The sequence below is a fragment of the Oncorhynchus kisutch genome, linkage group LG15 (genome assembly GCF_002021735.2).
Source record: "Oncorhynchus kisutch isolate 150728-3 linkage group LG15, Okis_V2, whole genome shotgun sequence".
In the NCBI taxonomy this organism is placed as follows: Eukaryota; Metazoa; Chordata; class Actinopteri; order Salmoniformes; family Salmonidae; genus Oncorhynchus; species Oncorhynchus kisutch.
The window spans coordinates 45566449-45588084 of record NC_034188.2 but is presented as its reverse complement, the minus strand read 5'-3'; the positions used below and the strand labels follow the sequence as shown (position 1 = coordinate 45588084).

The following is a 21636-nucleotide window of genomic DNA, read 5'->3' as shown; positions in this document are numbered from 1 at the left end:
TATACTGAGATTTTTTTATATAAATATGAACTTTATCAAACAAAACATACATGTATTGTGTAACATGAAGTCCTATGAGTGTCATCTGATGAAGATCATCAAAGGTTAGTGGTGAATTTGATCTCTATTTGTGCTTTTTGTGACTCCTACCTTTGGCTGGAAAAATGGCTGGGTTTTTCTGTGACCTAACATAACCGTTTGTGGTGCTTTCGCTGTGAAGCCTATTTGAAATCAGACACTCTGTGGTGGGATTAACAACAAGATTACCTTTAAAACGGTATAAGATACATGTATGTTTGAGGAATTTTAATTATGAGATTTCTGTTGTTTTGAATTTGGCGCCCTGCACTTTCACTGGCTGTTGTCATATCTATCCTGTTAATGGGATTGAAGCCCTAAGAAGTTTTAAAAGCAATGATACCAACTGCTAATTGAGTGTATGTACATTTCTGACCCACTGGGAATGTGATGAAATAAATAAAAGCTGAAATAAATCATTCTCTCTACTATTATCCTGACATTTCACATTCTTAAAATAAAGTGGTGATCCTAACTCACTAACTGAGGAATTGTGAAAAATGAAGTTTAAATGTATTTTGCTAAGGTGTATATAAACTTCCGACTTCAACTGTATATTGTTTATGTTAGCTCTCCCTGTACATTTAAGGTTAATTGTAATTTTCTTTTGTCCCTCTTTGTGGCACCTGACCACACGACTGGACAGTGGTCGAGGTGAGACAAAACTAGGTTGTGTAGGACCTGCCTTGTTGATAGCATTGTAAAGAAGGCAGACCAGTGATTTATTATGGACAGGCTTGTTTTAGAGAAGAGTTCTGATTGGTCTGCCATGTAGCCCTCTTCTGTCTATAACATGAGCTGGTCAGAATGTGTTGTTAATCCTTTCTAATGCAGATTTTTTGAAAGATATCACGTAGTAAAACTGCAAATATATTGATCTCCACTTTCTGGAGGATGGAGTTTGGAAATCAGTGAAATGCCCCGTGGAAATAGAATATGATAGCCAAGGAGATGGAGAAAATGCTGGCGTTTGATTGCAAATATGCAGAGGGAGTTGAAAAGAGAACACACAGAAGGCTGTTGTATAAAACACCTGTCTATGAATTACAACTTCAAACTAGGGGAAACCATGCCATCCATGACAGAGAGGTAGAAACGTCCATCCATGTCTACAGGTAACTTAGTTCAGCTAGCTCCATTTTCAGTTATTATTCATTTATAATTTTGTCAGAAAGTCTTTTCAAGTTAAAGCGTGCCGTTAGCTAGCTAGCTAACATTAGCTGGCTGGCTCGCTTATGATCTGTGTATTAATATTATTCGTATCCATTAAGCCATTAACTTGTAGATAATGATCTTGTTGTGACTTTATTTTCCTTTAGTAATGAAGACAAATGAGCCAAGGCTAGCCAGCTAACTTAACATTAGCTAGAAATGAACAAAACGGAAGATTGTTTAGAAAGTTGCTTTTAATTGCCTGGTTAACTAGATAGATTTTTAAAAAATGTACTAAATACATTTTTTAATGGGTGGGTTTATTGTTGTTAAAATACACTAGTTATGCTATGGACCACTAGGTTGCTGATATCATGCAGCATCTAGTTATTGTGGTTATACTTTTTCATAATGCGGCGGCAGGGTAGCCTAGTGGTTAGAGTGTTTGACTAGTAACCAAAAGGTTGCAAGTTCAAATCCCTGAGCTGAGAAGGTACAAATCTGTCATTCTGCCCCTGAACAGGCAGTTAACCCACTGTTCCTAGGCTGTCATTGAAAATAAGAATTTGTTCTTAACTGACTTGCCTAGTTAAATTAAATAAATAATTGCAATGACAAGTTTGATGTCAGATGACAATGGAATGTTCATGATGTCACTATGACAACTGTTGATAGATGTAGTATAAACCAGCCTTTAGTCTTGCAATCTTTGGTTGTTTAGAACATGGCCTTACATGTTAATGCTTAAAGAGATGGGGCTAAGGCTTAAGAGGGTGTGAACAATGTTGAATGTGTTTTGACAAAGAAGAGCTTTACCAAATATTCAAGGGCCATTTTCACAAAAGTGAGGTTACAAGTTTATCAACTTTCAAAGCATAATTATCAAATCAAATTTTATTGGTCACATATACATTTTTAGCAGATGTTATTGTGGTGTAGTGAAATGCTTGTGTTCCTAGCTCCAACAGTGCAGTAATATCTAGCAATTCACAACAATACACACAAATCTAAAGTAAAATAACAGATTTCAGAAATATATCAACATTAGGAGAAGCAGTTATTACAGTACAAATTACAGTAGAATACAATACAGTATATGCATATGAGATGAGTAACACAGTATGTAAACATTATAAAAACATAGCCGGCTAGTGATGGCTATTTAACAGTCTGATGGCCTTGAGATAGAAGCTGTTTCAGTCTCTCAGTCCAAGCTTTGATGCACCTGTACTGGATCTCGCCTTCTGGATGGTAGCGGGGTGAACAGGTCGTGGCTCAGGTGGTTGATGTCCTTAATGATCTTTTTGGTTTGGAGGGTACTATAGTGTTGAAGGCTGAGCTATAGTCAATGAACAGTATTCTTACATAGGTATCCATCTTGACCAGATGGGATAGGGCTGTGTGCAGTGCGATTGCATTGTCTTTGGATCTATTGGGGCGGTATGCAAATTGGGTTTAGGGTGTCAGGTAAGGTAGAGGTGATATGATCCTTAATAACTAGCCTCTCAAAGCACTTCATGATGACAGAAGTGAGTGCTACGGGGCGATAGTCATTTAGTTCAGTTACCAATGCTTTCTTGGATAGAGGAACAATGATGGACATCAAAATGAGGACGGCAGCCTGGGATAAGGAGAGATTAACCATGTCCATACACACTTCAGCCAGCTGGTCTGCACATATATATTTTTACTTATCTGTTTTTTACTTAACACTTTTTAAAATTGTTATCTTAACCAAACAATGATTTAAGAAGTTAAGGGCTTGTAAGTAAGCATTTCACTGTAAGGTCTACTACACCTGTTGTATTTGGTGATTTGATTTGATTTGATTTGCTCTGAGGACACGGCTAGGGATACCTTTTGGGCCAGCAGCCTTGCTAGGGTTAACACGTTTAAATGTCTTTCTCATGTCGGCCACGGAGAACGAGAGCCCATACTCCTTGGGAGCGGGCCGCGTTAGTTGCACTGTGTTGTTCTCAAAGCGGGCGTTGTGTGGTGTTTAGCTTGTTTGGGAGCAAGACGGCAGTGTCTGCGACATGGCTGGTTTTCCCTTTGTAATCTGTAATTGTCTGTAGACCCTGCCACATACGTTTCGTGCCTGAGCCGTTGAATTGCGACTCCCCTTTGTCTCTGTACTGACCTTTTGCCTGTTTGATTGCCTAACTACACTTCTTTATTTATTTTTAATTCAAAAATATTATTAACCCATCCACCACCCCCCTGTCTTCGGGGGACAAACATCTTTTTTTTTTTACAGCTTTTCTGCTACATATACATTCATTTTACGTACACATTTTGCATTCACCTTTTACATACTGTAGATGGCACTTTTATACGAAGAAATCACATAACAATAATAACATGATCAAACATAAGCTCTTTAATCCCAGCCCTCAGCCACTCTCAGCCCACCCCACCTATCCCCATAGACCACCCTCGTTTGGTTTCCATGTGCCATATATTTTTTAATTGTGCTGTGATGTTTTACATACTTTTTATAGTATCCACAGATTGTGAGCTAAAGATGAGTATTAATATATTACGAGTATTATTATGTTATTTATTGACCATGGCTTTCCAAATCGCCCAAAACTGCTATTAGTAAGGTTCATTTTAAGTGCATGTTGTGATTTTTTAACCATCCCTGGACCTGTGACCAGAAACAAGCTACACAGGGGCAACACCAGAATAAATGATCTAGTGATTCTGTCTCTTTGCAGCAAAATCTACAGAGCTGAGATTGTTGTATGCCCCATATATACAGCATTCTGTTTGTGGCAAGAATTGTATTTAATCATCTCAATTTAAAAACTCTAAGTGTTGAATAAAGTGTTGATATTTGCACCAGTTCATAAACCATGTGCTATGGAATCGGTACATCAAACATTTCTTCCCATTTATTTTGCAACCTGTATGGCACAGCAGTCAACATTTTTGTCCTCAAATGAAACTGGTATATTTTTCTATTTATGCCAATTTCTTTCAGCCAACCTTTATTAATATATGGCAGGCAAACAAGTTCCCTACTTTCTCCCTTTTTCACTTGCCTCCTCCATTTTTGTGGTAATGCTCCAATCAGTTGGTTGTAAATATGGGATTGAGCAGATATTCCCATATATTGTTGATAGCTGCATAGGTTTCTATTCCTAATATCATGAATAAATATAATAAAAAAATACATATTTTTTCCATAAAGAATGTTTTTTAAAATTAATAATCAGTATATTTCAGTTTACAGCACTTTGAGATATCAGCTGATGTACGAAGGGCTATATAAATACATTTGATTTGATTTGATTTGAATCAATGCATATGAGTTTGGGGGGCAAAAATATTTGTTCTATTTTTCTGGAGGATAAAACTGAAATTGTAACTAGCTTTGTATGGCTTGTTTAAAAACAACATTTAAAAACAACAACATAAAAACAACAAACAACATTTCATTTTCAATTAGTCGGAAATTAGAAGTTGTAATCTGTATAAAGGCAAAACAGTCAATTTTTTAACAAAGGACAAGACTTTCTTAATAATCTACTTGAGAACTATTTAGGGATTAATTATAATTTATGTATAAGTGAAGCTTTAGTGAGTGGTTTAAAGCTTTAATATTTAATTATTTTAGCTCCCCAAACTCATATGCATTTTATAAATAGGCATATGGAGTATGCAGTGCCATTAGTAGCTAAGTAAACTGTGATCTTTCCATAAATAAACAAGTATTTACCTCTCCATGGTTGCAGAATCTTATCTGTTTTTGCTAACTTTCTATTGAAATTGAATGTGGTAAGTTCATTTATATTATTTGAGATGTGAATACCAAGTATGTCTATTTCACTATCCGCACATTTTAGTGATAAACTTCAAGGTAATGTAAACACTCTGGTTTTTATTAACAATCCAATACGCAATATGGTACACTTGTCATAATTAGGTTTTTGTCACGAACCTTGCCGAAGACGGTGCCTCTTCCTGTTCGGGCGGTGCTCGGCGGTCGTCGTCGCCGGCCTATTAGCTACCATCGATTCCCTTTCCGTTTGTTTTTGGTTATTGGGTATTTGGGTACACCTGTTTTGTATTAGGGTTTGTTTGTAGGGTATTTAAGGGCACTAGGCCCGCTGGGTATTTGTGCGGGCTTGTTTGTGTTACTCTGTGTTTGATGGTGTGAGTTATTCGTATATTTATTCTCCGGACTATTTTGTCCTGTTGTTTGGACCAGCAACTTATTATGTTGTGACTGTTTTGTTGCGCTGGGGAATAAATTTGAAAGAAAGACTGAACCCTGCTCTCTGCGCCTGATTCCACACACCACCACTCCTAGTTGATCTTAACAGTTTTAGTCCAGAGAGGCTAGAAAAGTGATCAAGATCTTCAACAAGACTGTGCAGGGATCCAGATTGAGGATTTAAGAAAAACTAGAGTCAACGGCATACATGGACACTTTTGTTTTTATGCCCTGGGTTTCTAACCCCTTGATGTTCTTGTTGGATCAAATTTTAATAGCGAGCATTTCAATGGCCATAACAAATACATTTGGAGACAATGGACAGTCTTGTTATACTCCTTTTAAAGGCTCTATACTTTCTGAGAAGTAACCATTATTTACTATTTTACATAACTTTAACCCATTGTATAAGAGAGTCACTGAAATTAAAGTAATCCAGGAATTAATATATACATTCTAGTCGTACTTTATCAAACAACTTTTCCAAATCTGCTATGAAGATCAGGCTTGGTATCTTTGATGTTTCATAATGTTCAATTGTTTCAAATAATTGTCGTATATTATCTCTAATATATCGTCCATGTAAAAAACCTGTGATCTGGATGAAGAGTATATGGAAAACCCTTTTTTATTATATTTGCTATGCACTTTGCCAGGATTTTCGCATCACAACATTGAAGCGTAAAAGGCCTCCAATATTTTAAATGGACTGGATCTTTATACCTACCACCTGGGTCCTGTTTTAGCAGTAATGAAATCAGACCTTCTTGTTGAGTACTTAAAACATGCTAATAATCAATCTTTGAGTACATCAAAAAAGGTCTGATATACCTCTACTGGCATACCTTCAGCACTGGGGGTTTTCCAGACTGAAAATATTTTATTGCCTCAAACTTCCTCTTCTGTAAGTTGGCCTTCACACAGGTCTTTCTGTAAATTTGTCAATTTTACATTAATATTATTATTATTATTATTAGGAAAGAAATTCACACAGTTAACATCATTCAGTGGAAATGGAGGAGACTGAAAAGAAAACTCTTTCAAAATATAGTTTGGTGAATCATTGATGACTCCATCATTTGTAACGAGTTTCTGTAAATTACTTTTGTTAGCTTTTCTATGTTGAAGATTCAAGAAAAATGTTGTGCCTTTTTACCATTTTCCAACACCATTTTCCATCCAATTCGCTATATTTTTTAAATACATTACACTTCATCGTTCTTGCATAAGTACCTCCATTTATTTTTGTTTTTCATCTAACCTATTTTGTACCTATATAGTACAGTTTCCATTACCATCTACAGTTGAAGTTGGAAGTTTACATACAGCTCCATACAACTCCGTTTTTTACAATTCCTGACATTTAATCCTAGTAAAAATTCCCTGTCTTAGGTCAGTTAGGATCACCACTTTATTTTAAGAATGTGAAATGTCAGAATAATAGTAGAGAGAATGATTTATTTCAGCTTTAATTTATTTCATCACATTCCCAGTGGGTCAGAAGTTTATACACTCAAATAGTATTTGGAAGCGTTGCCTTGTTGACTAATTGACATAATTTGAGACATTTGGAGGTGTACCTGTGGATGTATTTCAAGGCCTACCTTCAAACTCAGGGTCTCTTTGCTTGACATCATGAGAAAAGCAATTTCCAAACACTTGAAGGTACCACGTTCATCTGTACAAACAATCGTACGCAAGTATAAACACCATGGGACCACGCAGCCGTCATACCGCTCTGGAAGGAGACGCGTTCTGTCTCCTACAGATGAACGTACTCTGGTTTGAAAAATGCAAATCAATCCCAGAACAACAGCAAGGGACTTTGTGGAGATGCTGAAGTAAACGGGTACAAAAGTATCTATAGCTACAGTAAAACAAGTCCTATATCGACATAACCTGAAAGGCCGCTCAGCAAGAAAGAAGCTATTTTTCCAAAACCTCCATTGAAAATACAAACTATGGTTTGCAACTGCACATGGGGACAAAGATGGTACTTTTTGGATAAATGTCCACTGGTCTGATGAAACAAAAATATAACTGTTTGGCCATAATGACCATTGTTATGTTTGGAGGAAAAAGGGGGAGGGTGGCAAGCCTAAGAACACCATCCCAACCGTGAAGCACAGGGGTGGCAGCATCATGTTGTGGGGGTGCTCTGCTGCAGGAGGGGCTGGTGCACATTACAAAATAGATGGCATCATGAAGGAGGAAAATTATGTGCATATATTGAAGCAACATCTCAAGACCAAGTTAAAGCTTGGTTGCAAATGGGTCTTCCAAATGGACAATGACCCCAAGCATACTTCCAAAGTTGTGGCAAAATGGCTTAAGGACAACAAAGTTGAGGTATTGGAGTGGACATCACAAAGCCCTGACCTCAATCCTATAGAAAATGTGTGGGCAAAACTGAAAAAGCGTGTGCGAGCAAGGAGGCCTACAAACCTGACTCAGTTACACCAGCTCTGTCAGGATGAATGGGCCAAAATTCACCCAACTTATTGTGGGAAGCTTGTGGAAGGCTTCTCAAAACGTTTGACCCAAGTTAAAAATTTTAAAGGCAATGCTACCAAATACGAATTGAGTGTATGTTAACTTCGGAGCCACTGGGAATGTGATGAAAGAAATAAAAGCTGAAATAAATCATTCTCTCTTCTATTATTCTGACATTTCACATTCTTAAAATAAAGTGGTGATCCTAATTTACCTAAAACAGGGAATTTTTACTAGGATTAAATGTCAGGATTTGTGAAAAACTGAGTTTAAATGTATTTGGCTAAGGTGAATGTAAACTTCAGACTTCAACTGTAGAGCCATTGACTACATAGAACTCTATTCCACATCAGGTAACTAATGCAAGTAGTAGAATTATATTTTTAAAACAGGTAAAAATACACCTTATGGAACAGCGGGTACTGTTATGAGACACAGACAGGCACCGACACGTGCATGCAAAGACACGCTAACATGGATTTTGGGTTGTAGATATGTAGTGGCAGACTAAGGGCCTGAAGAAACACACTTAATATGTTGTGAAATCTAATGTGAATATATTGTAATGTTTAAATAAATATTTGATATCTTCCTTAATTTTGATGGACCCCAGGACTAGTAACTGCTGGCCTGGCAGCAGCTAATGGGGATCCATATTAAATACAAATACACTTTGTATTGTAGATATGTAGTGGTGTAATAATGTTATGGGGAACTCAAAGTATTCAGGCCTCCTCACATTTCCCACATTTTGTTACGTTACAGCCTTATTCTAAAATGTATTGAATATATTTTTCCCCTCATTAATCTACACACAATTCCCCATAATGACAAAAGAAAAACAGGTTTTTGGAATTTGGGGAAATGTATTTATATATACAGTGCCTTGCGAAAGTATTCGGCCCCCTTGAACTTTGCGACCTTTTGCCACATTTCAGGCTTCAAACATAAAGATATAAAACTGTATTTTTTTGTGAAGAATCAACAACAAGTGGGACACAATCATGAAGTGGAACGACATTTATTGGATATTTGAAACTTTTTTAACAAATCAAAAACTGAAAAATTGGGCGTGCAAAATTATTCAGCCCCTTTACTTTCAGTGCAGCAAACTCTCTCCAGAAGTTCAGTGAGGATCTCTGAATGATCCAATGTTGACCTAAATGACTAATGATGATAAATACAATCCACCTGTGTGTAGTCAGGTCTCGGTATAAATTCACCTGCACTGTGATAGTCTCAGAGGTCCGTTAAAAGCGCAGAGAGTATCATGAAGAACAAGTAACACACCAGGCAGGTCCGAGATACTGTTGTGAAGAAGTTTCAAGCCTGATTTGGATACAAAAAGATTTCCCAAGCTTTAAACATCCCAAGGAGCACTGTGCAAGCGATAATATTGAAATGGAAGGAGTATCAGACCACTGCAAATCTACTAAACTTTCAGCTCATACAAGGAGACGACTGATCAGAGATGCAGCCAAGAGGCCCATGATCACTCTGGATGAACTGCAGAGATCTACAGCTGAGGTGGGAGACTCTGTCCATAGGACAACAATCAGTCGTATATTGCACAAATCTGGCCTTTATGGAAGAGTGGCAAGAAGAAAGCCATTTCTTAAAGATATCCATAAAAAGTGTCGTTTAAAGTTTGCCACAAGCCACCTGGGAGACACACCAAACATGTGGAAGAAGGTGCTCTGGTCAGATGAAACCAAAATTGAACTTTTTGGCAACAATGCAAAACGTTATGTTTGGCGTAAAAGCAACACAGCTCATCACCCTGAACACACCATCCCCACTGTCAAACATGGTGGTGGCAGCATCATGGTTTGGGCCTGCTTTTCTTCAGCAGGGACAGGGAAGATGGTTAAAATTGATGGGAAGATGGATGGAGCCAAATACAGGACCATTCTGGAAGAAAACCTGATGGAGTCTGCAAAAGACCTGAGACTGGGACGGAGATTTGTCTTCCAACAAGCCAATGATCCAAAGCATAAAGCAAAATCTACAATGGAATGGTTCAAAAATAAACATATCCAGGTGGTAGAATGGCCAAGTCAAAGTCCAGACCTGAATCCAATCGAGAATCTGTGGAAAGAACTGAAAACTGCTGTTCACAAATGCTCTCCATCCAACCTCACTGAGCTCGAGCTGTTTTGCAAGGAGGAATCTGAAAAAATTTCAGTCTCTCAATGTGCAAAACTGATAGAGACATACCCCAAGTGACTTACAGCTGTAATCACAGCAAAAGGTGGCGCTACAAAGTATTAACTTAAGGGGGCAGAATAATTTTGAACGCCCAATTTTTCAGTTTTTGATTTGTTAAAAAAGTTTGAAATATCCAATAAATGTCGTTCCACTTCATGATTGTGTCCCACTTGTTGTTGATTCTTCACAAAAAAATACAGTTTTATATCTTTATGTTTGAAGCCTGAAATGTGGCAAAAGGTCGCAAAGTTCAAGGGGGCCGAATACTTTCGCAAGGCACTGTATATATAAAAAAGTTTTCGGACCCTTTGCTATGAGACTCGAAAGTGAGATCAGGTGCATCCTGTTTCCATTGATCATCCTTGAGATGTTTCTACACCTTGACTGGAGTCCACCTGTGGTAAATTCAATTGATTTGACATGACTTGGAAAAGCACACACCTGTCTATATAAGGTCACACAGTTCACAGAGCACGTCAGAGCAAAAACCAAGCCATGAGGTCGAAGGAATTGTCCGTAGAGCTCCGAGACAGAATTGTGTCGCGGCACAGATCTGGGAAAAGGTAACAATAATGTTCTGTAGCACTGAATGTCCCCGAGAACATAATGGCCTCCATGATTCTTAAATGGAAGAAGTTTGGAACCACCAAGACTCTCCCTAGAGCTGGCTGCCCAGCCACACTGAGCAATCGGGGGAGTTAGGCCTTGGTCAAGGAGGTGACCAAGAACCCCATGGTCACTCTGACAGAGCTCCAGAGTTCTTCTGTTTAGATGGGAGAACTTTCCAGAGGGTCTCTAACCATCTCTGCAGCACTCCACCAATCAGGCCTTCATGGTAGAGTGACCAGATGGAAGTCACTTCTCAGTAAAAGTCACATGACAGCCCGCTTGGAGTTTGCCAAAAGGCACCTAAAGACTCTCAGACAATGAGAAGCAAGATTCTCTGGTCTGATGAAACCAAGATTGAACTCTCTGGCCTGAATGTCAAGCGTCACGTCTGGAGGAAACCTGGCACCATCCCTGCGGTGAAGCATGTTGGTGGCAGCAATATGCTGTGGGGATGTTTTTCCGCGGCAGGGTCTGGGAGACTAGGCTGGATCGAGGAAAAGATGAACGGAGCAAAGTACAGAGAGATCTTTGATGAAAGACTGCTCCAGAGCACTCAGGACCTCAGACTGGGGCAAAGGTTGACCTTTCAACAGGACAATGACCCTAAACACACAGCCAAGACAACGCAGGAGTGGCTTCGAGACAAGTCTCTGAATTTCCTTGAGCGGCCCAGCCAGAGCCCGGACTTGAACCCAATCAAACATCTCTGGAGAGACCTGGAAATAGCTATGTAGCAACGCTCCTCATCCAACCTGACAGAGCTTGAGAGGGCCTGCAGAGAAGAATGGGAGAAACTCCCCAAATACAGGTCTGCCAAGCTTGTAGCATCATACATGATATGATGTACTATTTTACATTCTGTTTTATATGAAATGTAAGTGCCTTAATGTGTTTGGACCCCAGGAATAGTAGCTGCTGCCTTGGCAATAGCTAATGGGGATCCCTAATAAAAACAGCTCAGAGCGGCATCCAGATACTGGAGTAGAAGAGACAGAGAAAGTAGGTGGACATGCATTCACCAGTAGCATGTGTTAGTTCGCTACTTGTTTTCTAAGAGTAGCCACTTCGCCCCTGTAGTCCTCTGCAGGCAAACATTTGCTACATTGAATGTCAAGACGGTCCACATTGTCCCAGAATAGAGCAAAATTAACACAGCTCCTGCAGCGTTGAAAACATGAGTTAGTGACCTGCAGTTTAAACTACAGACTAGCTAGGCTAGCTTGCCTAGCTGGGCTTACATGTCTCTCTTCTTGACAGGAATTTTCTTAAAGTTTGATTTTAGCTACAGTGAATTCACAAATACAGCACACAAATCACCTCCCGAAACAAGCATAGCCAGTGAAATGGCAAATACACAAGCAACACACAGCCAAGTCACACATCAGTGCATCAAACAGAGAGAAAGCGGAGGACAACATTTTCTCTGTGCCTTGCGGGTTAATCTGTAGAATTGCAGGAATTTACCAAGAAAATCTTGCTTTGGGCCCCCAAAAGGCTAGGAATGGCTCTGAATGCAAGTACAGGTAATTGGACATGGCCAATGAGTGTTCTAGTGAGAGTTTGAAGTATGAAATGATAACAGATTATTAAAACAACTTAAGTATCAGGCTCTGGTCAGTTCTATCTGAAGTAAACTGAAATTCCAATTCTAATTAAAAATGATCTTCATATTTACAATAGGAATTTCAGTTCTTGAATTGACTTAATTAAGATAAAATTGACACCAGACCCTGGTACGTATGTACAACTATTCTGAAGTTCACAACAGGAGCACAAATGCATTGTCGTGGCATTATCATGGTTCTGGTGTTATTACACATAGTAATCAGAAGGGGGCAGGATAAACCAAACAGGCCGATGATGGAACCACCTCCATGTAAGTCCCAGGAGACACCAGCCCTGTGTTATCCAATAGCTTAAGATATCAGTGATACAGGATAGGTGAGACACAGACAGACAGTAGGCATGTGTATATGGAACTAAGTCACCCATAGGGAACTAGGGGAGAACGGGGATTATTTGTACATACCCTGTTACAGAGGTCCCTTGTTTCTTGTGTCCCCACTCTCCCCTATAGCCCCAACAAGATGTGCTTCTTTCCACAGTAGAGTCAGCTGAGGGACTAGCCCGGTCACTGATCCAGGCTAGGGTTAGGGGAGACTGGGGTTGGCTATTACATCCTGTGGTCATGTGTTTGTGTAAAGGGAAGGGATGAGGTGTGTCCGGGTCCACATCCACCCCATTCTCACATTCAGGGCGGCGAGCCATGCCGAGCTCCCAGTATTTTCACAGATGGAGGCTGCGTAAAGGTAAATACCAAGCTCTATATCACAGTAACCCAAAACGGACAGTGTTTCTGCGTCTGACATCTTGGAGAGGGGTACACACAGACAGTACACACATGCACGTATGTACACACACACACACGCACGCGCGCGCACACACACACACACACAGAAACACTACTGACTTCGTAATTGGTGTGTGAATGTGTTAGTATTTTTTATCGCTTTGGTACTATTTTCACAAGTATGTGGGACATTTTTTAAACTTAGTACAAAACTCCAAACTGGTAACACCTGTAATGTAGTCAGTCTTACATTCAAAACCTTTCATTGTGTATTCATTTTGTTTGCCTTGTATTCATTTTGTTTGCTTTCACCACACAACAATTGATCCAAAATATAAGTTAACAATGAAATGTAATAACTACATTGGTTTAATCACCAAAATAAAAATTTTATTTAACAAGCACTTAATCCAATAGCAAAACATGTAAGATACATGTTTAAAAATTGCCATTTGAATGTGATATGATACGGTACTATAAATTACTGTGCACTACTGTTTTCACATTGGCAATATAATTGCACTACCCATTAAAATTGCCTGAACATTAAATGTCCATAATTTCTATCCCTTGATCAAACGTGGGATCATTGAAAACATATTTCCAATGTAATCAAATTAAAGAAATGAACAAAAATATTTTTAGCAGGCTCTAGTTGGCATCAAGTCTGTCTTGAGCATTTGGCCATAGGTTCTCATCGAAATCGCAGTAAATGTCCTGATTGTTTATGCACCTGGATTGAAATCATTGCATGCCTCATCCATGGCCTGAAGGAGGGTGGTAGAGCTAATGTTCCACCTATATTGTAATCGTGTATTGCAGGGATCATCAACTATGGATGGTTGGGGGGGCCGGAACATAATTGCAAATCATTTGTGGACTTCAAATTGATCGCAAGAAGCACAAACAGAAATAACATTTGACGAAAACATAATGATTTCAAACTGTGCTTACATTTATATATAATCACGTCACTCTATTATGTGTGAGAACAGATTTCCAAAATTAAAATCACCTGGAGCTGATTTCAAATCAAAGCAAATTAAATATATTTATATAGCCCTTCTTACATCAACTGATATCTCAAAGTGCTGTACAGAAACCCAGCCTAAAACCCCAAACAGCAAGCAATGCAGGTGTGGAAGCACGGGGGCTAGGAAAAACTCCCTAGAAAGGCCAGAACCTAGGAAGAAACCTAGAGTGGAACCCCCCCACCACAAAATGTCCTGGTGTTTTTTACAGTTCTGAATATCCAACAAAAAAACATATACTTTTTTTGTACTTGGGAGGCCAAATAAAACCCCATTTGGCCTGCAGGCCGCCACTTCGGGAACCCTGGTGTATATTACAGTATTGTATTGTACTTATGTATTGTAGTGGTCCTGTATGGGATTCAGTTCATAAGATTTTGGATACATGTTTACTGTACAGGGTATGCATTACTTGCTTGTTTTGGGCTTTCTGAATTATTTGCGTATTGGTATTGCATTGTACTGATATTGTATTACTGCGCTGTAGGAGCTGGAAACACAAGCATTTCGCTGCACCTGCTGTAACATCTGCTAATCCGTTTCATGTGACCAATAAACATTGATTTTATTTGTTAGAGTACATTGGATCTTGTCAATATCAGATTTAAAAAAATCTAAATAGTCATCATCATTGTAGTACTGTACATTTGTGTATACAGTACCAGTCAAAAGTTTGGACACACCTACTCATTCAAGGGTTTTTCTTTATTTTACTAGTTTCATCAAAACTATGAAATAAAACACGTGGAATCATGTAGTGACCAGAAAATCAAAATATATGTTATATTTGAGTTTCTTCAAAGTAGCCACACTTTGCCTTGATGACAGATTTGCACACTCTTGGCAAGAAACACGAGCAAAAGACATTACACCGGTAGAAATCTGTCCTTTGGTCTGATTCACGCAGTCTCCTCTGAACAGTTGATGTTGAGATGTGTCTGTTATTTTAACTGTGAAGCTTTTATTTAGGCTGCAATTTCTGAGTTCATATTTGAGATTTTTGGTTCGATCTGCTGTGTCTTTGTGAGACGCAGAGTAGGTGAACGGATGATCTCTCCATGTGTGATTGTGGCAGAGTTTTCACGTATACTCCCTCGCAGGCGCTCTAGGTCTCCAGGCTGCTCGTTATGGAGCACTCCTGTCACCATCGTTAAGTACACCACCGTGTCAGACTCACCTGGACTCCATCACCTCCCTGATTATCTTCCCTATGTATGTCAATCCCTTTGGTTCCTTCCCCAGGTGTTATTGTTTCTGTTTCAGTTTCATGCCTGTACGTTATTCGTGGTTCTTGTTTTGTATCATGTTTCGTTCATTTACTCCCTGAACTTGCTTCCTGACTCTCAGCGCACACGTCACAGGGGTCTATGATTTATTTAGGATTCAAGGCACACTTAACCAGCATGGCCACCACAGCATTCTGCAGCGATACACCATCCCATCTGGTTTGCACTTAGTGGGACTATCATTTATTTTTCAACAGGACAATGACCTAACACACCTCCAGGCTGTGTAAGGGCTATTTGACCGAGATTGAGAGTGCTGCATAAGATGACTTGGCCTCCACAATCACATGACCTCAACCCATTTCAGATGGTTTGGGATGAGCTGGACTGCAGAGTGAAGGAAAAGCAACCAACAAATGCTCAGCATACTGTATGTGGGAACTCCTTCAAGACTGTTAGAAAAGCATTCCAGGTGAAGCTGGTTGAGAGAATGCCAAGAGTGTGCAAAGCTGTCATCAAGGCTATTTGAGGAATCTAAAATCTAAAATATATTTTAATTGATGATAGATGATCCCATATGTGTTATTTTATTGTTTTGATGTCTTCACTTTTATTCTACAATGTATAAAATAGTAAAAATAAAGATAAACCCTTGAATGAGTAGGTGTGTCCAAGCTCTTGATTGGTTCTACTGTATATCGTACTTTTCAGGTTTCTACTTTACAGAATTACATTTTCAATATGTAGTTCTCAAAATCTGTAGTAGACAAATTAGTTTACATGTCAAATCTATAGGTTTACCAAACGATTCAGTGATCATCAATTAAGAGCAGTCGGATTAAGTAATACTACAATGTGTTTTAACAAAAAGAAAGAATCATATCAAAAGTAACGTGAGCATTGCCTTGTGAAAGGCAATTACTTTATATGAAGATGTATTGCAATGTGAAACATGTATTTCTAAATGGAACACTGATTAAGTTTGGTGAAAAAGTGACTCTCTTTTTGTTTGCTTTGAAATGAGTTTTGAAGCAACTTCGTTTTTGATGATCGGTTTTGAGATTTGTACAAATTTACCACATACCTTTGAAAATTGCACCAAAGCGATAAAAAAAAAAAAAGTGAGAACTATGTATGGGTTATACTGCTTAAATGTGTATAAAGTGTGTATTGTATGTGACAACTATTATTGTTACTTGTGAATATGTTACAACGTTATAGCTTTGATTTCATGTTCTGTACACTGTAAAGTACAGATGTGTATGTCTGATCCTGATCTGTGTGTGTGTGTTTCAGATGCTGGGGTGCGGTTGTGTGCTTCTCTCGTGTCTCCTGACGGTGACTCTGTTCCACTGCAGCGTAGACAGCCTTCGCCTCACCCAGGAGAGCCCAGAGGTGAGATCAGGATAGTGTGTGTGTATGTGTGTGTGTGTGTGTGTGTGTGTATGGGTTCACCTGGTCACATATGAGTTCCATGTATCAGTAACTACTGTATAACTGGTGCCAAGTGACCTGACCAGGAAGAACCCCTGACTCTGAACATAATAATATAATAGTATTATAGAAATCTCCTAACACCTGTGTAGTCCAGACTTGTGTTCAAATAGTATCAAGCTGTGGTTCATTGAGCTTGCTTGGGGCAATGAAACGTACGGAATAGTCCCAAAAGTGCAAACTAAGTTAATCTAGCATGCAAGCTTAAGCTAACACTCAAGGTATTTGAAAGAAGGCAAATCCTATTGGAACCCAATTGTGGTGTACTCCTCGTTCCCACCCTAGGATAGTAAACTGGCTGAGGCGAGGAGCGTCCCCCTTCCCCTTAGTCCTTGATCTTCGTTGTTTGCAGATCTGTAAGGTGGAAGTAATATGTTGGAAGCTCCATCATTACACTGCTTATAACTATCTAGACCCTTCCGATCTACAAACACTGAAGGGTGAAGGGTTAGGGCCAAGGGGAAGGCGCAAAGAGCAACCTGGATCCAGCTGAGTAAGTGCTGTTAGTAAGTGAGTGAGTCAATGATTGAGGACACGCATGCACGCAGAGTGAGGGAGGTCCAGGCAGAAGAGTTTGGGAAGGTATTGTATCTGCACGGTGGTGACTGTGTTATTCTGTCTCTCATCGGGATGGTCAGAACATTTTCTCTCCCCGATCTGATTATGTGGAACGAAATGACGGTCTGTCATCACTTCTGTGGCGCTGCCTGGGTTGAGCTATAAATACCACACAGCGCTGTTCCCAGGAGAGGCAGAAACAACAGCCACGTCAGAGAGGGACAAAGGGAGGGGGGACACGGGGGACGGTCTGTCTGTCTGTCTGCGCTAGTTAGCAACTTCCTTCAAACTGCACGCAGAGATACAAAAATGGTATCCATAAGTTCATCTGACTCTGGGGAAGTAAATAAAGGGCCTCATTGCCAAAATCTTTTGTATACCACAAAGCAAAAACATTTTGTGTGACAGCTAACGCTAATGAGCGCATTATCTTGATTAACCATCCACTTTGACCTTGTGGTAAAGGTTATTTTAGACCTCAATATGTTATCCCATTCTTTACTTCCAACCTAGTGTTAGAAGTTCTTATTGACTTTCTGTGTTTTCCTATTGCTGTTGTTGTAGTACCTGGACCCGGTGGTTCTGGAGGAGTCAGGCCTGCAGGCCCGGTCCAGTGAACAAAAGGCAGCAGGGGCTTTGACGGCCAAGTTACTACTACTTGACCACCTGGACCGCCTGGAGAATGATGTCATCGAGACCAAGATGAAGAGGAGCTTCCCAGGGTCCAACACTCCACTGGACCGCCTCTCCATCAGCACCATGGACCCTAAGGGCTCCAAGCAGAGGTAGGTACTAACCACTTAGAGAGAGAGACTACTTTTGATGCTATTTATTAAGACATCAGTAAAGCACTTCCGTACTCCACCCTGACGCACATACATGAATAGACCTACACACATATAGTTAAAGGGGCAGTTTCCCGGGACACAGAATATAACTTTATTTGTAACAAGTGTGGACCTTAACGTGAAATGCTTACAAGCCCTTAACCAACAGTGCAGTTCAAGAAGGCTTAAGAAAATATTTACCAAATAAACTACAGTAAAAAATAATAAAAGTAACACAATAACGAGGCTATATACAGGGGGTACCGATACCAAGTCAATGTGCGAGGGTACAGGTTAGTTGTGGTAATTTCTACATGTAGGTAGGGGTGAAGTTATGCACAGATGATAAACAGCGAGTAGCAGCAGTGTACAAAACAAATGGAGACAGGGGGGTGTCAATGTAAATAGTCCAACTCTTCTCTCTCTTACTTATTACTTAACAATATTATATATTTCATATCTTATCTTTCTATCATAGCCCAAACACTGGCAATTTCGATTGGACGAGGGTCAAAACACTGGCCGCTTTAATTGGTTGTAGCTTACACACAGGCAGATTTGATTGGTTGAAGATCAAAACAGGCTTTTGATTGGCAAGTGCATCGTGGAATAAAGGCTTTGCTGTTTCTTCCAAGCGAATGAACTGTGTGAGATTTAGTGCCAAGTCATGATGAATTATCAGAGCTTCACCGTCAAGTCAGTCATGCATTTAAAATGATTTGATTTGTATGGACTTGGTGCCTTAGTCATAGTTGTATCGATGAGAAATGTTGAGACCTGTGAAAGGTTTACCTCCTGGACATTTACAAATAAAACATTTGTTGAAAATGCATATATTGTATTAGTGAGTTACACTTTATTTGACATTTCACTGTGACATGAACATGACGGCGTTATAAGACCACCATGTCAGATGACGGCCGTTGTCGTAACAGAGGAAACAGGTTGCATTATGACTACTGATATAACACCCCTGGACAGAATGGACAGCAACCTTCCTATTTCAGTGCATGGCAGTCTAAATGTCAAAGGGAAACAACACTTTCATATGCATTAAATTATTCAATTAGAATTAGAAAGAACGTCATTGTCCACGCAATGTGAACATTTGGCTTCAGTTTCACCACAAATGAGTTTTTCCTTTTTTATTTTTTATTTACCAGGTCATGCAATGCAATGTATTAAATGTTTTTGATTCAGTATATACAAATTAAACTTATTTGAAATCCATTTTCAATTGCAAATTCGATTGACGATACATTTAAATCATGTTCTAAACGGAATATTCATATTTGAAATAACCACCAGGATTAGGCTGTTACACATACAGCCAGTTTTCCAGACACAGATGATGTTTATTCCAGGACTGAAAAGCATTCTCAATGGAGATTCTCCATTCAAAGAGCTTTTTAGTCCAGGACTATGTTCACCTGTATCTGGGAAACACCAGGCCCATAGGATAAGTGAAAGGTAAATGGTGACGGTTTATATCCCCCAACAGGAAAGTTGTTGAACTGCCACGGAGGCGAGTGAGTGTTCCTATCGACCGGATCGGAGTGGGCCGTCTACCTAGCAGCCGAGGGTAGACCCCCCATCCACCCATCCCCTTACTTGGACAGGTAAAGGACAAGCCCACACAGGGTCATGTTCATTAGGGAATGCAACCGTTTTAAAACGTATTGCAACAGAAAAAATAGGGTTTCTTAATGGACAAGTCTTGTTAGACCCTCTTTGTTTCAATCTATTTCCTTCCGTTTAGTGCCTAATGAACAAGACCCAGTTTTACCGCACACCATTATATACTGTACACAACAGTGTAATATGAATTACTTATAACATAGGGCCCTGTGACCTGACCAGGAACAAATTTGGGCCCTAATAATGGGCAATAAGGAAAAGCAGGTCACAAGGTCAGGAAAAACATGTCCATTCTTATACATAGCGTAGCTACAAATACAGTAACTCTACAGTGGATCAGAACAGATATAACTTATTCTTACAACAATTTTTTTGAAGACATGACATTGAAGACCACTCAATGTAATCTGTGTCTATTTTCTCAATTTTCCACAGGGGATTCTACCACAGGTAGAAGATGCATGGAAAGCACATCAACACCCCACGACAACTCCTCTTGCCCTACCAACCCCCATCTCACCCCATCACCCTACATACGTACACCATGGCACAAATCACTTCCTCGTTAAAGTTCTGATGTGAAGTAAAATACCCCCCACCTCAAAATTCCTCCCCACTTCCTTTCCCCTTCCTCAGTGGTGATACTGTGGGGGGATACAGTGTGGCAACGTCCTAAAAAGCACATCACTAACATAGCAACACACCTATTTACCCATAATGCCTGTGGGCACTCTTGCCTTTTTTGCTCGTTTGTAGTACATGCACACATGGTCTGTCTGTTCACTTTGACTGAAGGCTGACTGGGTGGCAATGGCCTTGACATTAAAAACTGATTATAAGACAACAACTGACTCAAGTGTTTTACTTTCATGTATTGGTACAACTTTGCGTTGGTACTGTGATTGCTCATTTCTGACAGTACAGTTTACACACATACTTGAGAAGACAGAGTAAAGTTAAATTGATTATATTTGAATTCACAATGTTGAAAGCACATTGACTGTCACACCCTGATCAGTTTCACCTGTGCTCATTATTGTCTCCACTCCCTCCAGGTGTCGCTTGTTTTCCCCTGTGTATTTATCCCTGTGTTCAAATAAAAAAATCAAATCAAATGAATTTGTCACATACACATGGATAGCAGATGTTAATGCAAGTGTAGCGAAATGCTTGTGCTTCTAGTTCCGACAATGCAGTAGTAACCAACGAGTAATCTAACCTAACAATTCCACAACAGTATTTCCATATGAGATGAGTATTGTAGGGTATGGGAACATTATATTAAGTGGTATTGTTTAAAGTGGCTAGTGATACATTTTTTAAAATCAATTTCCATTATTAAAGTGGCTGAAGTTGAGTCAGTATGTTGGCAGCAGCCACTCAATGTTAGTAGTGGCTGTTTAACAGTCTGACGGCCTTGAGATAGAAGCTGTTTTTCAGTCTCTCGGTCCCTGCTATGATGCACCTGTACGGACCTCGCCTTCTGGATGATAGCGGGGTGAACAGGCAGTGGCTTGGGTGGTTGTTGTCCTTGATGATCTTTATGGCCTTCCTGTGACATCGGGTGGTGTAGGTGTCCTGGAGGGCAGGTAGTTTGCCCCCGGTGATGCGTTGTGCAGACCTCACTACCCTCTGGAGAGCCTTACGGTTGTGGGCGGAGGAGTTGCCGTACCAGGCGGTGATACAGCCCGACAGGATGCTCTCGATTGTGCATCTGTAAAAGTTTGTGAGCGCTTTTGGTGACAAGCTA

General features: G+C 39.7%; 1 protein-coding gene across 2 annotated transcripts in view; it reads left to right on the top strand.

Annotated features, from left to right (window-relative positions):
• The window catches only part of ostn (osteocrin), a 37068-nt gene extending 16338 nt beyond the window's left edge, over positions 1–20730 (top strand). Inside the window, exons 2-5 of one of the 2 annotated variants that reach the window (XM_020504654.2) lie at positions 16666–16764; positions 17986–18206; positions 19750–19867; positions 20322–20730. In XM_020504654.2, the coding sequence (XP_020360243.1) occupies positions 16666–16764; positions 17986–18206; positions 19750–19834 (405 nt within the window). In that variant the 3' untranslated portion in view covers positions 19835–19867; positions 20322–20730. Of the gene's footprint in view, positions 1–16665; positions 16765–17345; positions 17446–17985; positions 18207–19749; positions 19868–20321 lie in introns of those variants that run through there. The other variant, XM_031790333.1, reaches the window with a different exon arrangement.
• Positions 20731–21636: the final 906 nt, after the last annotated feature.